The 20,519-nt window shown below is 40.4% G+C and overlaps 2 protein-coding genes across 2 annotated transcripts in view; both read right to left on the bottom strand.

The window, feature by feature from the left end:
- The window catches only part of LOC123513293 (mediator of DNA damage checkpoint protein 1-like), a 94,223-nt gene extending 74,798 nt beyond the window's left edge, over positions 1-19,425 (bottom strand). Inside the window, exons 1-4 of the mRNA XM_045270375.1 lie at positions 19,157-19,425; positions 17,902-18,011; positions 16,292-16,393; positions 15,283-15,375 (exon numbers count right to left, since the gene is read on the bottom strand). Of these exons, the coding sequence (XP_045126310.1) occupies positions 15,283-15,375; positions 16,292-16,393; positions 17,902-17,988 (282 nt within the window). The 5' untranslated portion in view covers positions 17,989-18,011; positions 19,157-19,425. The remainder of the gene's footprint in view (positions 1-15,282; positions 15,376-16,291; positions 16,394-17,901; positions 18,012-19,156) is intronic.
- On the bottom strand, positions 10,083-14,563 carry LOC123513294. The gene is made up of 2 exons (XM_045270376.1): positions 13,118-14,563; positions 10,083-10,424 (listed from the first exon to the last, which is right to left on the bottom strand). The coding sequence occupies exon 1, from the start codon at positions 14,066-14,068 to the stop codon at positions 13,382-13,384; it is 687 nt and encodes a 228-aa protein (XP_045126311.1). The 5' UTR covers positions 14,069-14,563; the 3' UTR covers positions 10,083-10,424; positions 13,118-13,381.
- Positions 19,426-20,519: the final 1,094 nt, after the last annotated feature.

Here is a 20,519-nt window from a genome sequence, read left to right as displayed (position 1 = left end):
TTAAAAGGAAGCACATTGAGATGGATGAAGAATTACTTAAGGGGGAGAGAAATAAGGACGATAGTTAAAGATATGAAGTCCAAGTGGTGAACAGTAGACAGCGGAGTGCCACAGGGGTCAGTATTGGCACCAATACTTTTTCTCGTATATATAAATGACATGCCAGAGGGAGTGAACTGCTACATAAATCTGTTTGCGGACGATGCGTAACTGTGCAGAGTCATTAAACAAAAAGAGGACTGTGAAATACTACAGGAAGACTTAAACAAGATCTGGAAATGGAGCAAAAACTGGGAGATGGAATTCAATGTGGACAAAAGCCATGTCATGGAAATGGGAAAAAGTGAAAGACGACCAGTGGGAATCCATAAGATGGGAGATGGAGTAGAACTAGAAAAAGGAAAAAAGGAAAAAGACTTGGGAGTGACAATGGAAGAAAATAATCAACCGGTAAGCCATATTGATAGAATTTTCAGAGAGACGTATAATTTGCTAAGGAATAATGGAGTAGCATTTCACTATATGGACATGGAAATGATGATGAAATTGATAGGTACTAAAATAAGACCTAGATTGGAATATGCAGGAGTTGTGTGGACTCCCCATAAAAAGAAACACATAAGAAAATTAGAGACTACAAAAAATGGCTACTAGAATGGTTCCAGAATTTGAAGGGATGACATATGAGGAGAGACTAAAGGGTATGGATCTACCAACCTTGGAGCAGAGAAGAGAGAGAGGGGATCTGATACAAGTTTATAAATTGATTAACAGAATGTATGAAGTGGATAATGAGAAACTGATCCTGAGAGAAGAATATGACTTTAGAAGCACAAGATCGCATAGTAAGAAACTAAGGAAGGGACGATGTCTGAGAGATGTTAAAAAATTTAGTTTCCCGCAAAGATCTGTTGAGACTTGGAATAGTTAGAGTGAGGAAGTGGTGTCAGCAAAGAGTGTACATAGTTTTAAAGAAAAATTGGATAAGTGTAGATATGGAGATGGGACCACACGAGCATAAAGCCCAAGCCCTGTAAAACTACAACTAGGTAAATACAACTAGGTAAATACACACACACACACACACACACACACACACACACACACACACACACACACACACACAAACAAAATCAATCAAACATTCATGTACAAAACATATGTATAGAGAGGTGTGTTGGGAGGATTCTGTGAGGACACACACACACACACACACACACACACACACAAAGCTCAATCAAACATTACAAAAGAGCAAGAAATGAATATGTGTTGATTAGAAGAGAAGAAAGAAAGAAATATGTAAAACATCTGTATAGAGGATTGTGCTTTCGGAAGGTATTGACTGGAATGGGGATTGGTGGAGAGTGGAGTTGGATCAGTGTTGGCACCAGTAAAGTCTACATAAATGACATGGTGGATGGGGTGTCCAGTTATGTGAGCCTATTTGCAGACGATGCAAAATTGTTACGAAAAGTGAGATGTGACAAAGATTGCGAACTACTCCAGGAAGACTTGGACAGAATATGGAAATGGAGCTGTACATGGCAAATGGAGTTCAACACGACAAAATGCAAGAAAATAGAGTTTGGCAAGAGGAGAGATGTGTACAAAAAAATAGACATAAAACCAGTCATGAAGAAAAAGACCTTGGGGTGTGACCTATCGAGAGACATATAAACAAAATAATTGGAATAGTTTGAGGAACATAAGAGGCGTTCGTATATCTAGATGAAGAAGTGGTAATTACTGCAAGGCTTGAATATGCAACAATACATGAACTTTAGGAAACTAAGAAAAAGGGCTGCAAAATGGCCTGACTTAAGAGATTAGATATGGAGACTGGGACAACACGAGCATAGCAATATACAGAGTGATGATTGGCCTGTGTATGTGGAATGGAAGAATGTCGAGAGGGCATACAACTTTAGGTAAATACAAGGGTTAGGTAAATACACACACACACACACACACACACACACACACACACACAGGTAAATACAATTCAAACATACACACACACAACAACATACACACACACACACAAAGAAGGAATCAAACACAATACACACACACACACACACAAACACAAAACACAAAAAAAAAAAGTAATCAAAAATAAATAAATATAAAACAATGTATGAGGATTCGTGAGGAAAAAACAAAAAAACACACACACACACACACAGTCAATCAAAATAAATGAAAAAAAAAAAAAAAAAAAAAAAAAAAAAAAAAAAAAGTGAGAAACTAATCCTGAGAGAAGAATATGACTTTAGAAGCACAAGATCGCATAGTAAGAAACTAAGGAAGGGAGATGTCTGAGAGATGTTAAAAATTTAGTTTCCAAAGATGTGTTGAGACTTGGAACAGTTTGAGTGAGGAAGTGGTATCAGCAAAGAGTGTACATAGTTTTAAAGAAAATTGGATAAGTGTAGATATGGAGAGGGACCACAGAGCATAAAGAGGTGTAAAATACAACTAGGTAAATACACACACACACACACACACACACACACACACACACACACACACACACACACACACACACACATACAAAGCTCAATCAAACATTAATGTTCAAAACATCTGTACAGAGGATTCATGACACAAAAAAAAAAAAAAAAAAAAAAATGAAGAGAGGACAGAAGAGGAGAAGAAAGAGTTTTTCTGGAGAATCTTGGATATGAGACTGAGGAAGTGGTTCATAACCCAGAAAAGTACAGCAAGAAAGGACTAAAGAAACTTACGTATGAGCGGAATGTAATGTATTCCAACATAAATGGAGTGATATCGGGGATTTTAGAACTCAACGATTACTTGAGGGACAAGAACCCAGATATTGTGGGTCTTACTGAAACAAAACTGAGAGAGGAGAAGACCTGATGATGGTTGGAGAAGGAAATATAATGTTTGGAAAAGAAATAGAGTAGGTAAGATGGGAGGAGGAGTGATGTTGCTGGTTAAAAAGATATAAAGGTGGATCAAGTGAAAGAAGGTATGGGAAAGGCAGAAGTGCTAAAGATCAGAGCAGAAACTAATGAAGGAAAAAGAGGCACTACATAGTGGTGTACGTACCACCTAAGACAAATGCATGGTCAGTACAGGAATATGAAGAAATGATAAGTGATACAGGAACATGTCTGGAAGAAATGTTGGGTGGCTGTGAACGAACTATAATGATGGGAGATTTTAATTGTAAAGAGGTGTGTTGGGAGGACTGGTCAATGGAAGGATCAGAGACAACATGGGGAAATACACTATTGACACTGGCAATGGAAAATGTGTTAACTCAGTGGGTCAAAGAAGATACTAGGTTTGGAGGAGAGGGAGCATCGTCAAGACTGGACTTGGTCTTTAGTACAGAGCCAATGGTCATTGAGGAGATGAGGGTGGAGTGCCCTTTAGCAAAGAGTGATCATGCAGTTTTGGAGTTCAAGGTGATAGATGAAGAGAAATCTAGAAGAAATGAAGAATATAAAGTGGGAAGATGGAATTATGCCAAGACAGATTTTGGAAACCTAAAGAAATTCTTTCAAGAGACAAATTGGATGAAATTCAAGAGTGCTAAGGAGCAAATGAAAAGTGGAAGGAATTTATAAAAATATACAAAGAAGGTGAGAAAAATTTGTACCAATAAGACAACATAGAGAAGTTGGAAAGCAGGACTGGTTTAACGATAGATGTGAAAAGGCTAGAACAAGAAAAGAGGATGCATGGAAGAGGTGGAGAAGGAAAAGACGGATTAAGCAGTGGGAAAGTTACAAAAGAGCAAGAAATGAATATGTGTTGATTAGAAGAGAAGAAAGAAAGAAACAAGAAAAGGATATAATTGATAAATGTAAAGACCAACCAAGGCTTTTTACAGACATGTGAACAACAACATCAAAAATAGAGAAAGTATTGAAAGTTTAGAAGTAAATGGAGTATGCAGTGAAGATCCCAGGAAATGGCAGAGGCTATGAATGGATGCTTTCGGAAGGTATTCACAAAGGAGACTGCTTTTGACAAACCACTGGTAATGGAACAGAAAGGGATTATGAAGGAGTTTCAAGTAACTGTGGAGGAGATCAAGAATATGATGGGGAGTTTAGAAGTGAGAAAAGCTGTGGGACCTGATGGGGTATCAGGATGGATTTTAAGAGAATGCAGGAGCAACTGGCAGAAAAAGTTTGTGAAGTAATTGATGCCTCATTAAGGGAAGGTGTAGTGCCCCAAGACTGGAAAAGAGCTAACATTGTCCCAATCTATAAATCAGGTAACAAGAGAGACCCATTGAACTATAGACCAGTGTCACTTACAAGTGTGGTAGCTAAGATGTGTGAGAGGGTGGTGAAGAATAGATGGACAGACTTCTTGGAGAAAAATGACATACTTTGTGAGTGTCAATTTGGTTTTAGAAAAGGGCGTTCATGCACGACAAACCTGATATGTTACTATTCGAGGGTGATAGATGTAATACAGGAAAGAGATGGTTGGGCTGATGGAATATATCTGGATTTAAAAAAGGCCTTTGATAAGGTACCACACCGGAGACTGATCTGGAAACTTGAAATGGTAGGAGGAGTGCATGGCAGTTTACTAAAATGGATGGAAGACTTTTGGTAGGAAGAGAAATGAGAACAATAATTAAGGACAGACCATCAGAATGGGGCTTGGTGGAGAGTGGAGTTCCACAGGGATCAGTGTTGGCACCAGTAATGTTCGCGGTCTACATAAATGACATGGTGGATGGGGTGTCCAGTTATGTGAGCCTATTTGCAGACGATGCAAAATTGTTAAGAAAAGTGAGATGTGACAAAGATTGCGAACTACTCCAGGAAGACTTGGACAGAATATGGAAATGGAGCTGTACATGGCAAATGGAGTTCAACACGACAAAATGCAAGAAAATAGAGTTTGGCAAGAGTGAAAGAAGAATCAGGAGTATGTACAAGATAGGAAATGAAGACATAAAACCAGTCATGAAGAAAAAGACCTTGGGGTGACAATTACCAATGACCTATCGCCAGAGAGACATATAAACAAAATAATTGGAGAAGTATTGAACTTATTGAGGAACATAAGAGTGGTGTTCGTATATTTAGATGAAGAAATGATGAAGAAAATAATTACTGCAATGATAAGACCGAGGCTTGAATATGCAACAATACAGTGGGCTCCCAACTTAAAGAAACACATAAGGAAACTAGAGAAAGTACAGAGGGCTGCAACAAAAATGGTGCCTGACTTAAGAGATTTGACTTATGAAGACAGACTGAAAAGAATGCAACTTCCGACCCTGGAAAACAGAAGAGAAAGGGGAGACCTGATAGCAATATACAGAGTGATGATTGGCATGGAAAAAATGGATAAGGAAGATCTGTGTATGTGGAATGAAAGAATGTCGAGAGGGCATGGGAAAAACTAAAATGGCCACTTATAGGAGAGATGTGAAAAAATATAGCTTCCCTCATAGAAGGGTGGAAGCATGGAATAGTTTAGACGTGGAAGTGGTCAACGCAAGGAATATTCATGATTTTAAGAAAAAGCTGGACATTAATAGATATGGAGACGGGACAACACGAGCATAGCTCTTTTCCCGTATGTTACAATTAGGTAAATACAATTAGGTAAAATACACACACACACACACACACACACACAGATAAAGTTCTATCATACATATATATGTATAAAACATCTGTACAGAAGACTCGTATCATGTAGGATACACAGAAACATGCACATACACACACACACATATATATATATATATATATATATATATAGAGAGAGAGAGAGAGAGAGAGAGAGAGAGAGAGAGAGAGAGAGAGAGAGAGAGAGAGCGAGAGCGAGAGAGAGAGAGAGAGAGTGTAGAAAACGGCCCAGCTTGGTACCACTCAGCTCCCAACCGGAACCATACAGTGCACCCGACATGTCACTAGTTCCCCGTGCTTTTCAAAGCCCATGAAGTTTTGTAGGCCTATTTCTTACTCTATTTATTTATTTACAGATTCAAAACTTCGGTATTACTGCATTTTGGATGTTTGCCATTCATGGCATACAATTCAAAATATATTTTTTCTGACATGGGAATGTTTATATTTTAGGCGCATCAAAGCATTCAGCAGTTAGGAATTAGCAGTTTAAGGGTTAACAAACGGGTTACGTTCCTAAAAACCCGTTCATTAAGCAAATTTTTTATTCAGCAAACCAATTATAACAAGTTTGACCCCTGACTTGAACTTCCACTGAGAGTAAACATAGTACAGTGAAAGGTTTAATGAAAGTAAAAATTATGAAGTTAAACATTTAAGCAGTTTAATTTAAGACTAAATCATTATAATGTACACTAATGGGCACTGTCCCTGAGAAACCGTCCCACGCACTCGCCTCGATTCCCAGCTCCCCCTTCACAGCTCCTCCACCCAGCTGATTTGACGTCACATAAAATGAGAAATATTATATGGTATATAATCTTAGTTTTTATGCAGGGGTTCCTTGAGAACTGTCACATATTTTAAGGGTTACACAGGAGTAAAAAGGTTGAGAAACGCTGCCTTATTCGTTACCATATTCTCTCTCTCTCTCTCTCTCTCTCTCTCTCTCTCTCTCTCTCTTTCCTTATTCGTTGTCATATTCTCTCTCTCTCTCTTTCCTTATTCGTCATATTCTCTCTCTCTCTCTCTCTCTCCTTATTCGTTTCCATATTCTCTCTCTCTTTCTGTCTCTCTCTCTCTTTATTCGTTTTCATATTCTTTCTTTCTCTCTCTCTCTCTCTCTCTCTCTCTCTCTCTCTCTCTCTCTCTCTCTCTCTCTCTCTGACCAATAGTGTGGCTTCATATGTGTGACGTCAAATCAGCTGGGTGGAGGAGCTGCGAAGTGGGAGCTGGGAATCGAGGCAAGCGCGTGGGACGGTTTCTCGGGGACAGTGCCCACTAATTATGTACTATGTAAGTAACTTTATAATGTTGATGATCTTAAATTTATGAAGGGAGGGAGAGTGGAGTGGGAAATACGCTAGCTGGCAACATGTGGAATGTAAACAAAGGACGCGTCATTGTACAGTAATACTCTGCTTAACGAACGTTCATCTAACAAATTTCCGGTTTAATGTACTATATAAAGTTAGACCAAAAAGTCCGCATAACGTACAACCACATCCGTTTTAGCGAATTTTCTAGGTTTGAATTTGCCAGGTGAGGGACCGAATGCGGCAGCTTCGCTATGATTGGCTGGCTCCCCGCCTTTGTCTCCATCGAGCACATCGCTGCTGCATGGGACGAGGTGCAGAACAACACCATGAATGTGGTGTGGCGAAAGGTGTGGCCAGAAGTTGTTCGAAACTTCAGAGGGTTTGACCCTATCCCCCGCCAGGAAGACCTGCAGCAGGAAATAGCTGGACTGGCCAATTCAGCTCATTTGTTGGCCGAGGGAGAAGACGCCATCAACGCAGACGACATTGCTGAGCTCGTCGAGTCCCATGCTGATGACCTCAGCGCAGAGGACTTGGTGGAGCAGCAGCAGGAGTTAGCAGCTGGGGAGGAAGTGGAGGAAGAGTCACCCGTCCCGAAAGTGACGACGCTCGTTGACCTGACGGCGGTGGTGCAGTCAGGCCTCGATTTCATCAACGTGGTGCTGGCCAGGGATGGGAATGCCGACAGGAGCTTCAAGGTCCAGACAGCAGTGCAGGCCTTGCTGCGTCCTTATGAAGAATCCCTACGGCAGAAGAGGGCGAGAGGAAAGCAGACGAACATAACCAAGTTCTTCACTTCATCTGCTGCCACCTCCCTGCCACCTCTCTCACCCTCACCAGAACTGGCTGCCAAGCGCGCCAGGAGTGCCTCACCATCACTTACCTCACCTCCCTCACGTAGCAGCAGCGAGGAGGATGAGATGTGAGTTTTTTTCCTGTTTTGTGTTAGTGTTTTTTTTTGTGTTGGTGTTTTTTTGTGTTAGTGTTTTCTTTTGTGTTAGTGGTGGTAGTGTGTGGCGAGTGCCTCCCCACCACTTCCCTCACCTCCCTCACTTAGTAGCAACAAGGAGGATGTGATGTATTTTTTTTTATTTTGTGTTAGTGTTTTTTTTTCAGTGTTTTTTGTGTTAGTGTTTTTTGTATTAGTGTTTTGAACATTTGTTGTAAGGATAGTCAATAAAACACCTCTTGTTTATCAATATACAATTTTATTTAACCCATATAGTATGTTGGGGATACTTGGTTATTAATGGTACAGGTACATATATATAATTTCTTTTTAACCCATGTGGTATGTTGGGGACCAGCCCAGAACACATCCCCCTATTTCCATTATTTACTATGGGAAAATTACGTCCGCTTAACGAATTTTCGCTCTACGAACAGCTTTGACACCCCCTATCCTGTTCGTTAAGCAGAGTATTGCTGTACCGCATACAAAACTTTTGCACCACATTTCCACAAGGCTTTCCATTTCATCTATTGCAGAGTCACGAGTTCAGGTGGTTCTTTTAGCTTGCAAGGAAGATACGGTCTTATCAGCCTTCTTAATAAGAGTTTGCTGACTTGAAAATAGTAGACACTAGATGGAGTCAAGCCATGGTGGCGAGCAATGCTATTAGTTTTCTCGCCTCTCGTGTCTGTGAATAATATCCAGTTTCACTTCGAGAGTAAGAGACTTCCTGGTCTTCTTAGCAACGCTAGGCAACATTGCAGGGCTGGTTGCAGGGTGTTTTGGTGGCTTGTTGAGCGAGGGAAGACGAACTGGTGCTGGACTCTGTTTTTGTTTTGAGCTGTGAGCGGGAAAGGGTAAAGGAGTGAGTGGTGTGCATGTTGTCCATGAGAGGCGCTGGTGTATTCAAAACATGTCAGCTTGCATGATACGGCAGTGCTTTAAAACTTGGAAAAAATTACCTGGATAAAATTTCGTTAAAGCGAGTTTGGTGTTCGTTAAATGAGCAGATGGTAGTAAAAAGAAACATTCGTTGTAGTGAAATTTCATTGCATGAACCTTCATTAAGCGGGGGTTGCCTGTATATAGCTTATGTTTACTCCTGACTTGGGAGCTTGCCGTGCCTCACAACAGAATGAATTCCAGTTCTTTTCTTGAAATTCACAGACCACCCTTTACTTGCTTTAAAATCATCATTGGAATCAGATGTAGTTTCAGAAATAAGATAACAATCGAACAGCCTACCCTTTGCACAAATTATGCCATCTGACAAAGAATCACCAGTCATCTGCCTTTGGTTTATCCAATCAACAATTTTTCCATGTCTTCCACTGCCGCAGGTTGCTTAAATTGCCTTTTCACAGCAATCGCCAAATCAGCTCTTTTTCTTCTGTATTGTGGCTACTGTAGATTTAGCCATACAGTACTCAGCTGCAAGATCAGTTATTCTTCCTCCTTTCTCACATTTATCAATAATCTCCTTTTTCCTTTCGATGGTTGTCACTACATTCTTTCTTGTAGGCTTATTCTCACCACTAACAAGCCTCTTAGCTGCCATTGTAAGCTTCTAAATGAAAAAGAAACAAAAAGAAAAAAAAAAAAAGAAAATGCAGAGAGAAAGCACAGGACAATGTTATTCTTACAACAGTGAAGGATAAACTGGGTGCGGTGAACTGGTGAGGCGCGTGGGGTGGCAGGAAGGGAGAGACCATTTGTTTACAGCCACGTGGATGGACGTTCGACTAATTGTAAAATTAAACGAGTACTACCAAGTATGAAGTTTGATCATAATTTCACGAACAATTAAACTGCATCACTGAGGTATTACATGAGATGCCCGCCGTGCGTGCCTCACGTCAGTCCTTCAGAAAAAAATGGGTTGAAGGAAGCAGCTGACCATTTCAACAAACTAGGACAAGCATTCCCTCAGGAAGTCCCACAGAAAGGGAGGGACAGGGAGGGCATTTAATACCTCAGTGACACAGTTTAAATGTTCATGAAATTATGATCAAACTTCATACTTGGTAAGTACTCGTTTAATCTTACAATTTCACTTTACAACATTTAAACTGACGTCACTGTGGAATTCAATGAGAGCTTTAGAATGATTCCTCCAACCTTCATGCCTTTAAAAAACTTCCATAAACCAAGGGAAAAAAAGAAACACGAAACTCCCAGAGTTGAATCACATGTAATGCAACATAATACACCATATATTCGATGCACACCAGAACAGATTGTGTGTAGTAGAAAAAAACAAACCAAACAACAAATGAATATAATGTCAAGCAACAACACAGCTAAACAGAAGTGTTTACAAAAACGGGGTCTCATACGTGGAACCTCCACGTCTAGTCTTCATCACCAGCAGTCAGAAATGCTGTGGCAAACCGCCCATGGTCCTCCAAAGGTCTCTTATAAAACTTGGCAAAAGTAGACTCTCTGGAACAGCCAACGGTGGACAAAATGGTGGAGAGAGGCAACTTCAAAGCCACTTTACTAGATGATGCTGATCTGGTGGAATGTGGAGAAAAAAGTGAGAGGTCAATACCAGTGGCTATCATCATATCCCGAGTCCAACGTCTTAATGTGTCCCGACAGGCCATATGGTAGGGGCATTTTGTTGTTAGGAAAAAAGAAGTAGTTATTCCTCTATAGGGCAAAGTTCTGTCTAGGTAATCTCTGATAGCAGTGTGAACACATACCAGCTTATCAAGAGGGTAAGGCACAAAGCATAATTCTGACAGATGGGAACTTGGCCGAGATGTTTTCAGTGGGTCGCCTATCCTGAAGAAAATTTTTTGAGTCAAAAAGTGTCATGTTTCTAATGTCCATCAGGTGTAGAGTCTGGCCACGTTGGCCAGAGAGCAACAGCATCAAGACTGTAAGTTTCCTGGACAATTGTAAATTTGACAAAGAAGAGTTTGGTCCCAAAGACTTAATATAAGTGAGCACAATATCAGGGTCCCAGGTGGTAGAACCCCGGGGAAAGGAAGGCCTCTCCTGGAAGACTGACTTCAGGAATCTACTGACTAGTGGGTGCTGTCCTGCAGGACTGTCATTTATCTGAGCCATAGCTGAAATTGCAGAACGGATGGTATTCATAGAACTATAGCTACGTCCGTTTCCTTTCCTAAACTCCTGCAAAAGGAAGTCCAAGGAGGCTAAAGGTGGCTGAAAAGGATCAACTTCCCTGCTGAAGCAAAAAGACACCCATCTGTTGATATGTGGCCCATATTGTAGTAAAGCACCTTGCCTCCATGATCCAATGAGAAATCGGGGAACCTCTGGTGAAAGTCCTCAGTTTTCAAAGGATCTCCTGATAATAGCATTGCAGCTAGTACCAGGTTGCGAGCCCGTAGGTGTGTAAGTGTCAGATCTTGTGGCAGAATCAAACACTGCCGAGGAAGTAAGAGGGGAGGTCAAGCCAGTAAGCAGAAAGCGACCGGAAACCATGCCTAAGTTGGCCACAGCGGAAAAACAGCAAGCAGGGTCGCCTGGGATTCCTGAAGTTTCTTCAAAACCTTGGAAATCATGCTGAAGGGAGGAAAGGCATATAAGCTCCTGTTGGACCACTCAAGAGTGAAGGCATTAACATATGCTGCAGCAGGATCTGGTTTCCAAGAAACATAAGAAGCCACTTGAGCATTGAGCCTAGAAGCAAATAAGTCAATTTCTGGCGAAAAAATATCTGACAGAGCTTTCTGAAAATATGGGGCAGCAGCATCCATTCAGTATCAACATTTTTTAATCTAGATTCCTTATCAGCATCTATATTGTGAAGTCCCTTGACAAATTCTGCTGATAGTGTAATGCCACGTGACTCAGCCCATGAGAAAATTTCGCCTGTTAAAGTATTAAGGTTAAACTTTGTGCTTCCACAGCGGTTCAGACAAGCGATGGCAGTAGTGTTATCAGAGCGAAGATGGATGTGAACGTCTCTACTTCCTGCAAAGGGATTGTAAACCAAAGAGAATAGCTTTCAACTCTAAGCAGTTAATGTGATCCAATTCATTATGGGCCCAGGGGCCACCTGTCTTAGACGGTCCCACAGACGCACCCCAGCCTGTCAAAGACGCATCAAGAAACAATTCAAAGAAAGGGGGGAAGAGCGCAGAGACTTAGTCTGGGAATCTATGTTGTAAACCCACCATTTGATGATACCTAAGGCATGGGAGTCCAAACTAACCTCTGAAAAGTAGTTACCATAATTGCAGGCCAGTTCCCTGTTCCTGATTATCTCCAGATACTTGTATCTGAGAGGGGCAAGTTCCACCGCCTGGTCAGCAGCCACAGCCAAACCATTGAAAGAAGCTAAGTCATGTAGAGTAATGTCACCCTGTAATAATTGTAAGCCTTTTGCTTTAATCCATTCCTTTCTATGTGAGGCTAAGGTAGCTGGCATATTAACCGAGTTCAACACAACCCCAAAGAAATCCACCTCTTGGAAAGGCTCTAGAGATGATTTTAATGCATTAACTGTGAGACCCACAGAATCAAAAAGGTGCAAGGCATAACAGACATGTTGTTGGAGTTCCTTGCTAGAGGCTGCAATAAAAATGCAATCATCAATGTACGAGACCACAGTAATTCCAAGTTTATGCAGGTGTGAGAGAACTGGTTTAAAGAGCCTGGTAAAGATCTGAGGAGCATAAGTTAAGCCTTGCAGCAAACAGGTGAATTGATAAGGTTGACCCTTCCAAAAGAATCTATGCCATTTCCTATCTTCTGGCCTAACAACAACTAAAAAATAAGCATCTTTAAAATCACAGGTAGCAAATAAAGCAGTTGTGTTGAATTAAATGTATGACCTCTTTAAGAGTATCCATTTTAAAATGTATATGGGGAATAAATTCATTTAGTTCTTTAAGATTCAGAATAACTCTGGCTGTACCATCCTTCTTTATAGTAGGAAAAATGTTGGAAAAGAAGCCTTGATTGGAAGAAGTGTCACAGACTTCAACCACTCCCCGCCTAATAAACTCCAGCATGGCAGTGTCTAATGCAGAACAATCAGAAGCAGAGAGATCCAGAGGTCCAGGCAGCACCGTTTGAGTAGGAAGGGTATGGAACTGAAAAATCTTACCGTGGACATCATGGATCCACTGATTTGTAGATAAGGCCTGCCAAATTTGTCTGGCTGCAAAAATCTTACCACTAACAAAATTATTTGGGGTATTCAGCAAGGGAAAGGTAATGGTACTTACTGACAAAGTGCCTACTGGCGATTCTTGTAAAGCCGCACCCCCTTCTCCTGGGGAGGCTTCTGCCCTAAAAAAGGCCTAGAAGTAGACCTCAGCCTTGACTGTGGAGGGTTGCTAGAATGCCCGAAGGACTGGCTGTATGGGGCAAACCTCCTTGAAGCACAAGTCCTATGGGGGCAGAATGAAGGCCTCCCCAGCTTCCTTGTTCGGCGAATCTCGTCACACTTCTTCGTGACATCAAAGGGAAATAAATCTTCCCCTCCACCTTCAGTCCCATTTGCACAATTCGGCAAGTGCCGAGTCATTGACATGAATTTTAGCCACACCCTTGCACAGCTGATTCACGTAATTAACAGCTGAGGCCAGGAGCCTAAGGCTATTATTCAGCCCATCCAAGTAAGAGGAGACAGGCTTCCCCTTTCCTTCTCCAATGTCACTAATGCACTGTGCCACTGGGACTAGGGCCTTGGAGATCAGTCCATTAGTATGGAAGAGACGTAAGTCTATGAGTTTGCCGCCAGCACTCATGGCGTCAGTAATGGCTGTGTTAGTAGCTGGGACAGTCAAGTTCGGCACATTACTGGAGAGTTTTATTTTTCCACATGTAGCCTTCACACCATCAGCAGATGGTCTGCGCCGCAAGCTGGCATTCAGGATGGTAGCCAGGTGCTCAGACAGAGGCTCACCCTTCTCTTCTTCCCCGTGGAAGTGACCAGACAACTCTTCCAGGGAACGAAGAAAGTCAGCGTTGTCACCATCTGCTGCAGTGTGGGCTGGGGATCCACCACCAAGCAAATCCAACTCCTCTAAGGGATCGGCAGCACTCTCCAGGAGTTCGCCCTCCTCATCACCCGAGGAGGGCACAGTGAAGCCACTAAACTTGGCACCACTCCCCACAGAGGCGGTGGCAGACGTGTTAGCATCCAGCTTTGCGATCAGGCCGCTGATGACCATACTCAGACGATCCAGCTGGTCGTCCCTGGCGACGCAATCAGCTGACAGGGGCGCAGTGTTTACATCCTGACTAGTGCCGGCAGCAGAGGGTGGCGAAGCGCAAGCCCCATGATTGGCAGCACTGTCCTTCTGTCTGTCTTTCTTCCTTTTCTCCTCCCCTGCAAGTGGAGCTTTCTCCCCGCTGGGGCGCTTGCTGGCTGAAGACGAGGAAGTTTGTCTTGGAGTTTCTAGCAGTCCATTGCCAGAGAAAAACTCTGCAACCAAAAAATAACTCTGGGTCACAAAGGAGAGCCAGATAAACAACAGTCCTTAGATTGTGTTCTTCACCCAATAACACTCCCAACAGCAGGACGACGAGTGAAAAAGCTTACCAGAACAACTCCTTGGAGAAGCCGGTAAAAAGGGAGGAGGGTGGACAGCTGGAAGAGTGGTGCGGACTGGACGGAGGTAGGCAGCGAACTGACGTGAGGCGCACACGGCGGGCATCTCATTGAATTCCTCAGTGACGTCAGTTTAAATGTCGTGAAGTGAAATAGGTATTTTTGAGTATTAAGTCAAACTTTTGCGTTCGACTACTGAAAAGTTCGACTATTTAGACATTCGAGTATTGAGTCCTCCACTGTAATAATAATAATAATAATAATAATAATAATAATAATAATAATAATAATAATAATAATAATAATAATAATAATAATAATAATAATAATAATAATAATAATAACAATAATAATAATAATAATATTAAAAATAATAATAACAATAATAATAATAACAATAATACAGGAACAATATGAAGAGCTAGGGGAATGTAGATGTCGTATGGGAGAGACTAGTCAGGAGTAAAGTGCTCACCTTCCAACCCATATTTCCTTCACTCCTTTCCACAACAATAATATTATAAAGAAACATGGACTGCAAGGCAAGCACTTTACTCCGTATTAGTTTTGGCTTATGGGCTTCTTCAGAAGAATGAAGAAGCCCAATGGGAGAAACTAATTGGAAGTAAAGTGCTCGCCTTCCAGCCTATGTTTCTTTCACCACCTTCCACAGTAATAATAATAATAATAATAATAATAATAATAATAATAATAATAATAATAAAAATAATAATAATAACAATAATAATAATAATAAAAATAAAAATACGAGCAATAATATTAATGATAATTACAGTATGTCATGGATAAAAATTATGCTTAACTTAAACTTACCTTTCCCAACCTTGTCTTATTGCAGCTGCCCAAGTCAGCAAGGGTGTGAGTGCCTGCCCTTACCTCCACTACTGCATGCTGCTTAGACAGGACCTGCCACAAAGCAAGAAACGGTGTTATCCTTTCATAAACATATCTGATGCCTTCCTTCTTTGTAGCAAGCCTATGCATAAGATGGTCATAATAGAAATCCTCCTATGATAAAATGATAACACTCTTCTTGTTTATATCATATAACTTTCCTGTACACATTACATACTTTACTCTTCAAACATTGGGAAAATTTTTTTTTTTAATTATTAGCATATATGTCACATGCAAAACATTTCCTCTGATAGTCTTATTTCATTCATTTTGTGGATATGCTTGAGTCATTTCAATGTACATACCTCTTATCCAAACTGCTATTTCATAATATTTACTCTTCTGTATTCCTTTGATACTTTTAAAACTTTTCTTGATGTAGTGAATACCAGTTTGATATGAATTTTACAAGATATTCTCTTTGTGATCTTCCCTAATATGTACATTAATCCTTCCAATATCTGTCCAATTCCTACATGGGATGTCCAGGCAGTGCATACCAGATTAATTCCTGAGACTTTTTTTTGGAGAAAAGGTGCGCCTTATGAGCCATCGAATAGTCTCTCTCTCTCTCTCTCTCTCTCTCTCTCTCTCTCTCTCTCTCTCTCTCTATATATATATATATATATATATATATATATATATATATATATATATATATATATATATATATAAATATATATATAGCCCACTGTGTTGGTTAAGGATATGCTTCAAGGTCTTACAAAAAACTATTTCTGCTCACGTTACTTGTCTTTCCTAACAACATTATTTACTTTGTCTCTCCGTAATCTCTTCTCTAGTTTCAGGAAATAATAAAAGAAACTTTGAGAACTATGGTGGGCTAGTAGAGAGCCATGTGGAAAATAAATAAATAAAAAATAAGGGAAAAGTTTATTGTCTGATGCCTGACAACTGTACTCACCTTGCTGGGAATTAATATTTTGCATCTATCTGGGTCTCGTCCAATTATGTTCTTCCCACTAAAGATTTCATGCTGATTTCCATTAACTTCTAACCAGGCTAACTGTAAAATAAGAAATAAATGAAAAGATCTTTACAAAAGACACAACATTGATAGCAATCCATTAAGATGATATAAGTATATCTGAAAAAAAGTGTGATACTTTTCCTAGCATGAGTATTTTATGTCTACCAGACCATGGTTAATTTATGTGGTGATATGTTACATAAAATACCCCTTCATGAAAGGGCCTCTGCAAAAACTAAAGATGTGCAGGGTAAAGAGTACACGTATAGGGCAACTTCCCTTTGTTCTTAACCTTTTCTTTAACAAAGGTTGTGCATCATTTACTTACCAAATGCTGGATCTATCAGTGGTATAAGTTAAAGCCTCTCTCCTTTCTGTATATGTATATTAGGATGTGTCATTGAAGGGGAAATCACTTAAAAAAATGGCTCATCACTTTTTTGGTAGATCTTAGTGTATATGAAGAGAAAATAATTTTGTTTCAATATCTTTTAATCTTTGCTAGATAACTTTTAATATGAATTCAAAAAAAAAAATCTAATGTACAGCAGCATTACAATTCAACAACAAAGATTGGTTTCTGACTTTATTTTTTAACAAGCAACTGACAATTTTTCTTTGTTTCCAATTCTGAATAATCTATAAGTTGATAATTATCATGATGACTCCTGTTGTCATGATGAGGAACCAGCATCTAGGTTAATGAGCATCAGGGAGAAGATAAGTCTCAACTTTACATATCACATGCAGGGCGATTTTCAGAGCCAAGATTTTGGAAAAAAGGTGCGTCCTATATACTGTCAAATACAGTACACCTTTTACTCAACTTATTAAATAATACATCGTCTAGTCATGGGAGCTTCTTTGGGAATGACATCAGGGTCTGAGAACCCAAGAAAGTGTAGTAACTGCATATACCTATTGTGACTCATTAGTACAGGCTCTGTGAACACAGGTGATCCTTGACACAGTATGTTTTGACCCCAGTACTCAGCTATACTGGGTAGAGGACTGAGGTCCAAGAGTAGCTGCAAAGCAACAAACGGATGTTTTTGGCCAGATGCCAGAAGTCTCGAGGGGAGTTGGAGTTTGAAAGATTGTGACATTTTTCTATTTATGAAGGAATGTTTGGCAAGTTGGGAACAGACTTGGCATGATTCCAGGCAGAAATAAATAATAATAAAAAAAAAAAAAAAACGAGATTCAGATCACATAAAAATATAATAAATTATCTCCCACTCAACTGGTAAAAAAAATTATAAATAAGAAGAATTAAAGTCCCAAGAAACAGACTGAGGACAGCAAAGCAAAATCTTCTCTTTACTCCTACTTCCCATTATTCCCTGAAAACACACATCTTCATTAGTGATCCTAAGAAAAATATCACATAAATCCATCCATAGAAAAATGAGGAATAGGATGCCCTCCTCCTTATTTTGACCTTCTGGAGGCTAACTGAAGAAAGCCTACAAAGAAATTAAAACATCAATCATTACAGATTTTACCTCTCAACATTTTAAAAGACAAAATCCATCCCAACTCACCAAGTGGTGTGTCTCGTCTACCTCCTCTTCCTCATCCTGGTCACACAGCAGTGCCTGTGTGCAGTCCAGCTGCTGTGTGTTATCCATTGATCAGGGCAGTTGTGTTCAACCTTCAGGAGACAGCACCATGTTAAATAACCTTTAAAATCAATCTAAACACATTTTCATTCAATCTAAACACACTTTAATTCAACTTCCTTATTACTGTGGTCAAAGCAAATGTTTTACATAGTTTGCTTTTGTTCTAATACTCCTCTCCTCTCTGTTTTTGTCTCTGACATGCAGTCCTCCAATCTTTCAAAGTAGCTTCCTCATAATCCTACATAAACTAATCTTACTTGAGTAAATACACAAATCCAGAGTTTTTGTTATTTCTAATATTCCAAAATTCCACTTTTTCTATCCTAACCTAACATATACTATACTAACCTAACCTATCCTAATTTAACCTAGCATATCTAAACTAACCTAACCTAACTTATCCTATTCTATCCAAACCTAACCTGACTTCCCTATCCTATCCTAAAATATACTCATCTATCCTAACTCATCCTATCCTGATCTATCATATCCTAACCTAACCCAATCTACCCTATCCTATCCTAACTTAATCTAACCTAACCTAACAAAATGCCTTAAAAATTACACTGGTGAGGTGAAGATGTTCTCAGGTAATGGAGATGCATACAAGTTTGCAGCTTTGTTAATAAACTTGTGGAACCTCTTTTTTTTGCAGCTGTACATTGCATCTTAAATACTGGTGCTATCTCACATTTACCACGCATCACTCTTCAGGAAAGTTAGTTAAAAGAATACACAGTTACTCATTAAGATAAAATTTTATATGACAGATTCATCTGATGTAGCATTCCCCTTGACATGACAAATAGGTGATAGGGCTTATTGAGGCAATAGGGAATACTTCAATCCTGCTGTTACGCCCAATCCTATATATATAAGTAATATAAGTATGACAGACTGAACTAAGTAATGAGCCATTGCAAAATTTTTGGTCAATTTTGCTTCATCCAACCAATTATTTTCTGACGCGAGTACGTGTGTGGCACTTTAGTTGTTGTTATTTTGAATAAGTAAGGGATGTGAAGACTCTCTACTGGAAGGCCTTATGAACCCTGGGCTTTCATACGAGACAGCTGCTCCGTCTTTAGGAAAGTAGAAGTGGCTTCTGGCAGTTACCACACACACACCCCACCCATCACCACACTACCCAGACCATGTGCCATATTTCACTCACCTCACCACCAGCTGACGTTGTTCAATTTCACCCTCTTTAAGGCTGGAGATAAGTGAATGAAGCTTGTATCACTTAAAAAATACCCAGAATATTGTCTTAGCAAGTATTTTGGCGGGCGATAATACTAATCTTGATCTTGATCTTGATGTTAACGAGGTTCGAGATCGCTTCAAAGACGGTGTAAGTTTTGATTGATTGATACATAAAATATTGTTGAATTAATAAATAATTACAACAAAGGAAGAGGATGGGCCTTGCCACCCACCCCCTAGGCAAAGACTTAAGGTTAAAGTATCACAAAAATAACTCTGGACAGTATACACAACAAGAATACAAGTATTTCACTAAATAAATACACATAGGAGATCAGTGTTAGGCCGAAGGTTGGACCTTATGAGGGCGACAGGGTGGCTTGGTCCTCTGTCGGGAAGAGCAGAGTGGGGAAGAGGGAGCAGGCGAGCCAGACTGGGAAAGATAGTCAGGATGGGCAGAGATGACAGGTTGCGAGGGGAAGGAAAGCGGAGGCAGTTAGGGAGGATAGGACTAAACCTGTTGAGTGTGAAAATAGGTTCGGTTTGTTGGAAGGGGAGGGGGAGAGTGAGAGTGGAGTGAATGAGGTGGTTGTGGTGAGTGAAAGGAGAGAGAAGGGGGTAGAGGAGAGGAGGAGGTGTGTGTGGTGGGTGACTCAGGTTAGGTACTTAGATAGCACTTTCTGTGGGAAAGACCGGGATAGGAGGACGAACTTGTGTATGCCTGGTGCAGGTGTGAAGGCAGTGAGTGAGGAGGTGCAGAAGAGAGTTGGGGGGATGGAGAGGGAAGGTGTAGTAGTTTTGCACATAGGTGGGAATGATGTCAGAGCAGGTGGGTCGAAGGAGTAAGTGGCAAGATTTCGGGAAATGTTAGGCAAGATAAGGGAGAGTGGTAGGAGGTGTGTAGTGTCAGGAATCTTGCCTCGTGTGTATGTTAGCAGGGAATGGTTGTCTAGGGCCATTGGTGTGAATGTTCGGGTAAAAGGGATGTGTAAGGATGTGGGTGTCAGCTTTGTGGATGTATGGGATAGGTTCTATGGGCGAAGGGATTTGTATGCTAGGGATGGTGTACATCTGAGTAGGAAGGGTGTGGATGTGCTGAGTGGATGTCTGGAGGGGGGAGTTGGGATGGAGTGTAGGGAGTGAGGTAGCAAATGCATTCCAGAAGAAAGATGTTAGACATAAATTAGATAGGATAAACAGAGATAGTGAAAAGATTAGGAAAGATTTCCAGGTGCAAATAGGAGAGAATAAGATTAGGATTTCAAATAAGGAGACAGCATCTAGGAAGGTAGCAGGACTTAAATGTTTTTATGTAAATGCCAGGAGTCTTA

Source organism: Portunus trituberculatus, chromosome 35 (genome assembly GCF_017591435.1).
Source record: "Portunus trituberculatus isolate SZX2019 chromosome 35, ASM1759143v1, whole genome shotgun sequence".
NCBI lineage: Eukaryota > Metazoa > Arthropoda > Malacostraca > Decapoda > Portunidae > Portunus > Portunus trituberculatus.
This window is presented reverse-complemented; position numbering and strand designations above follow the sequence as displayed.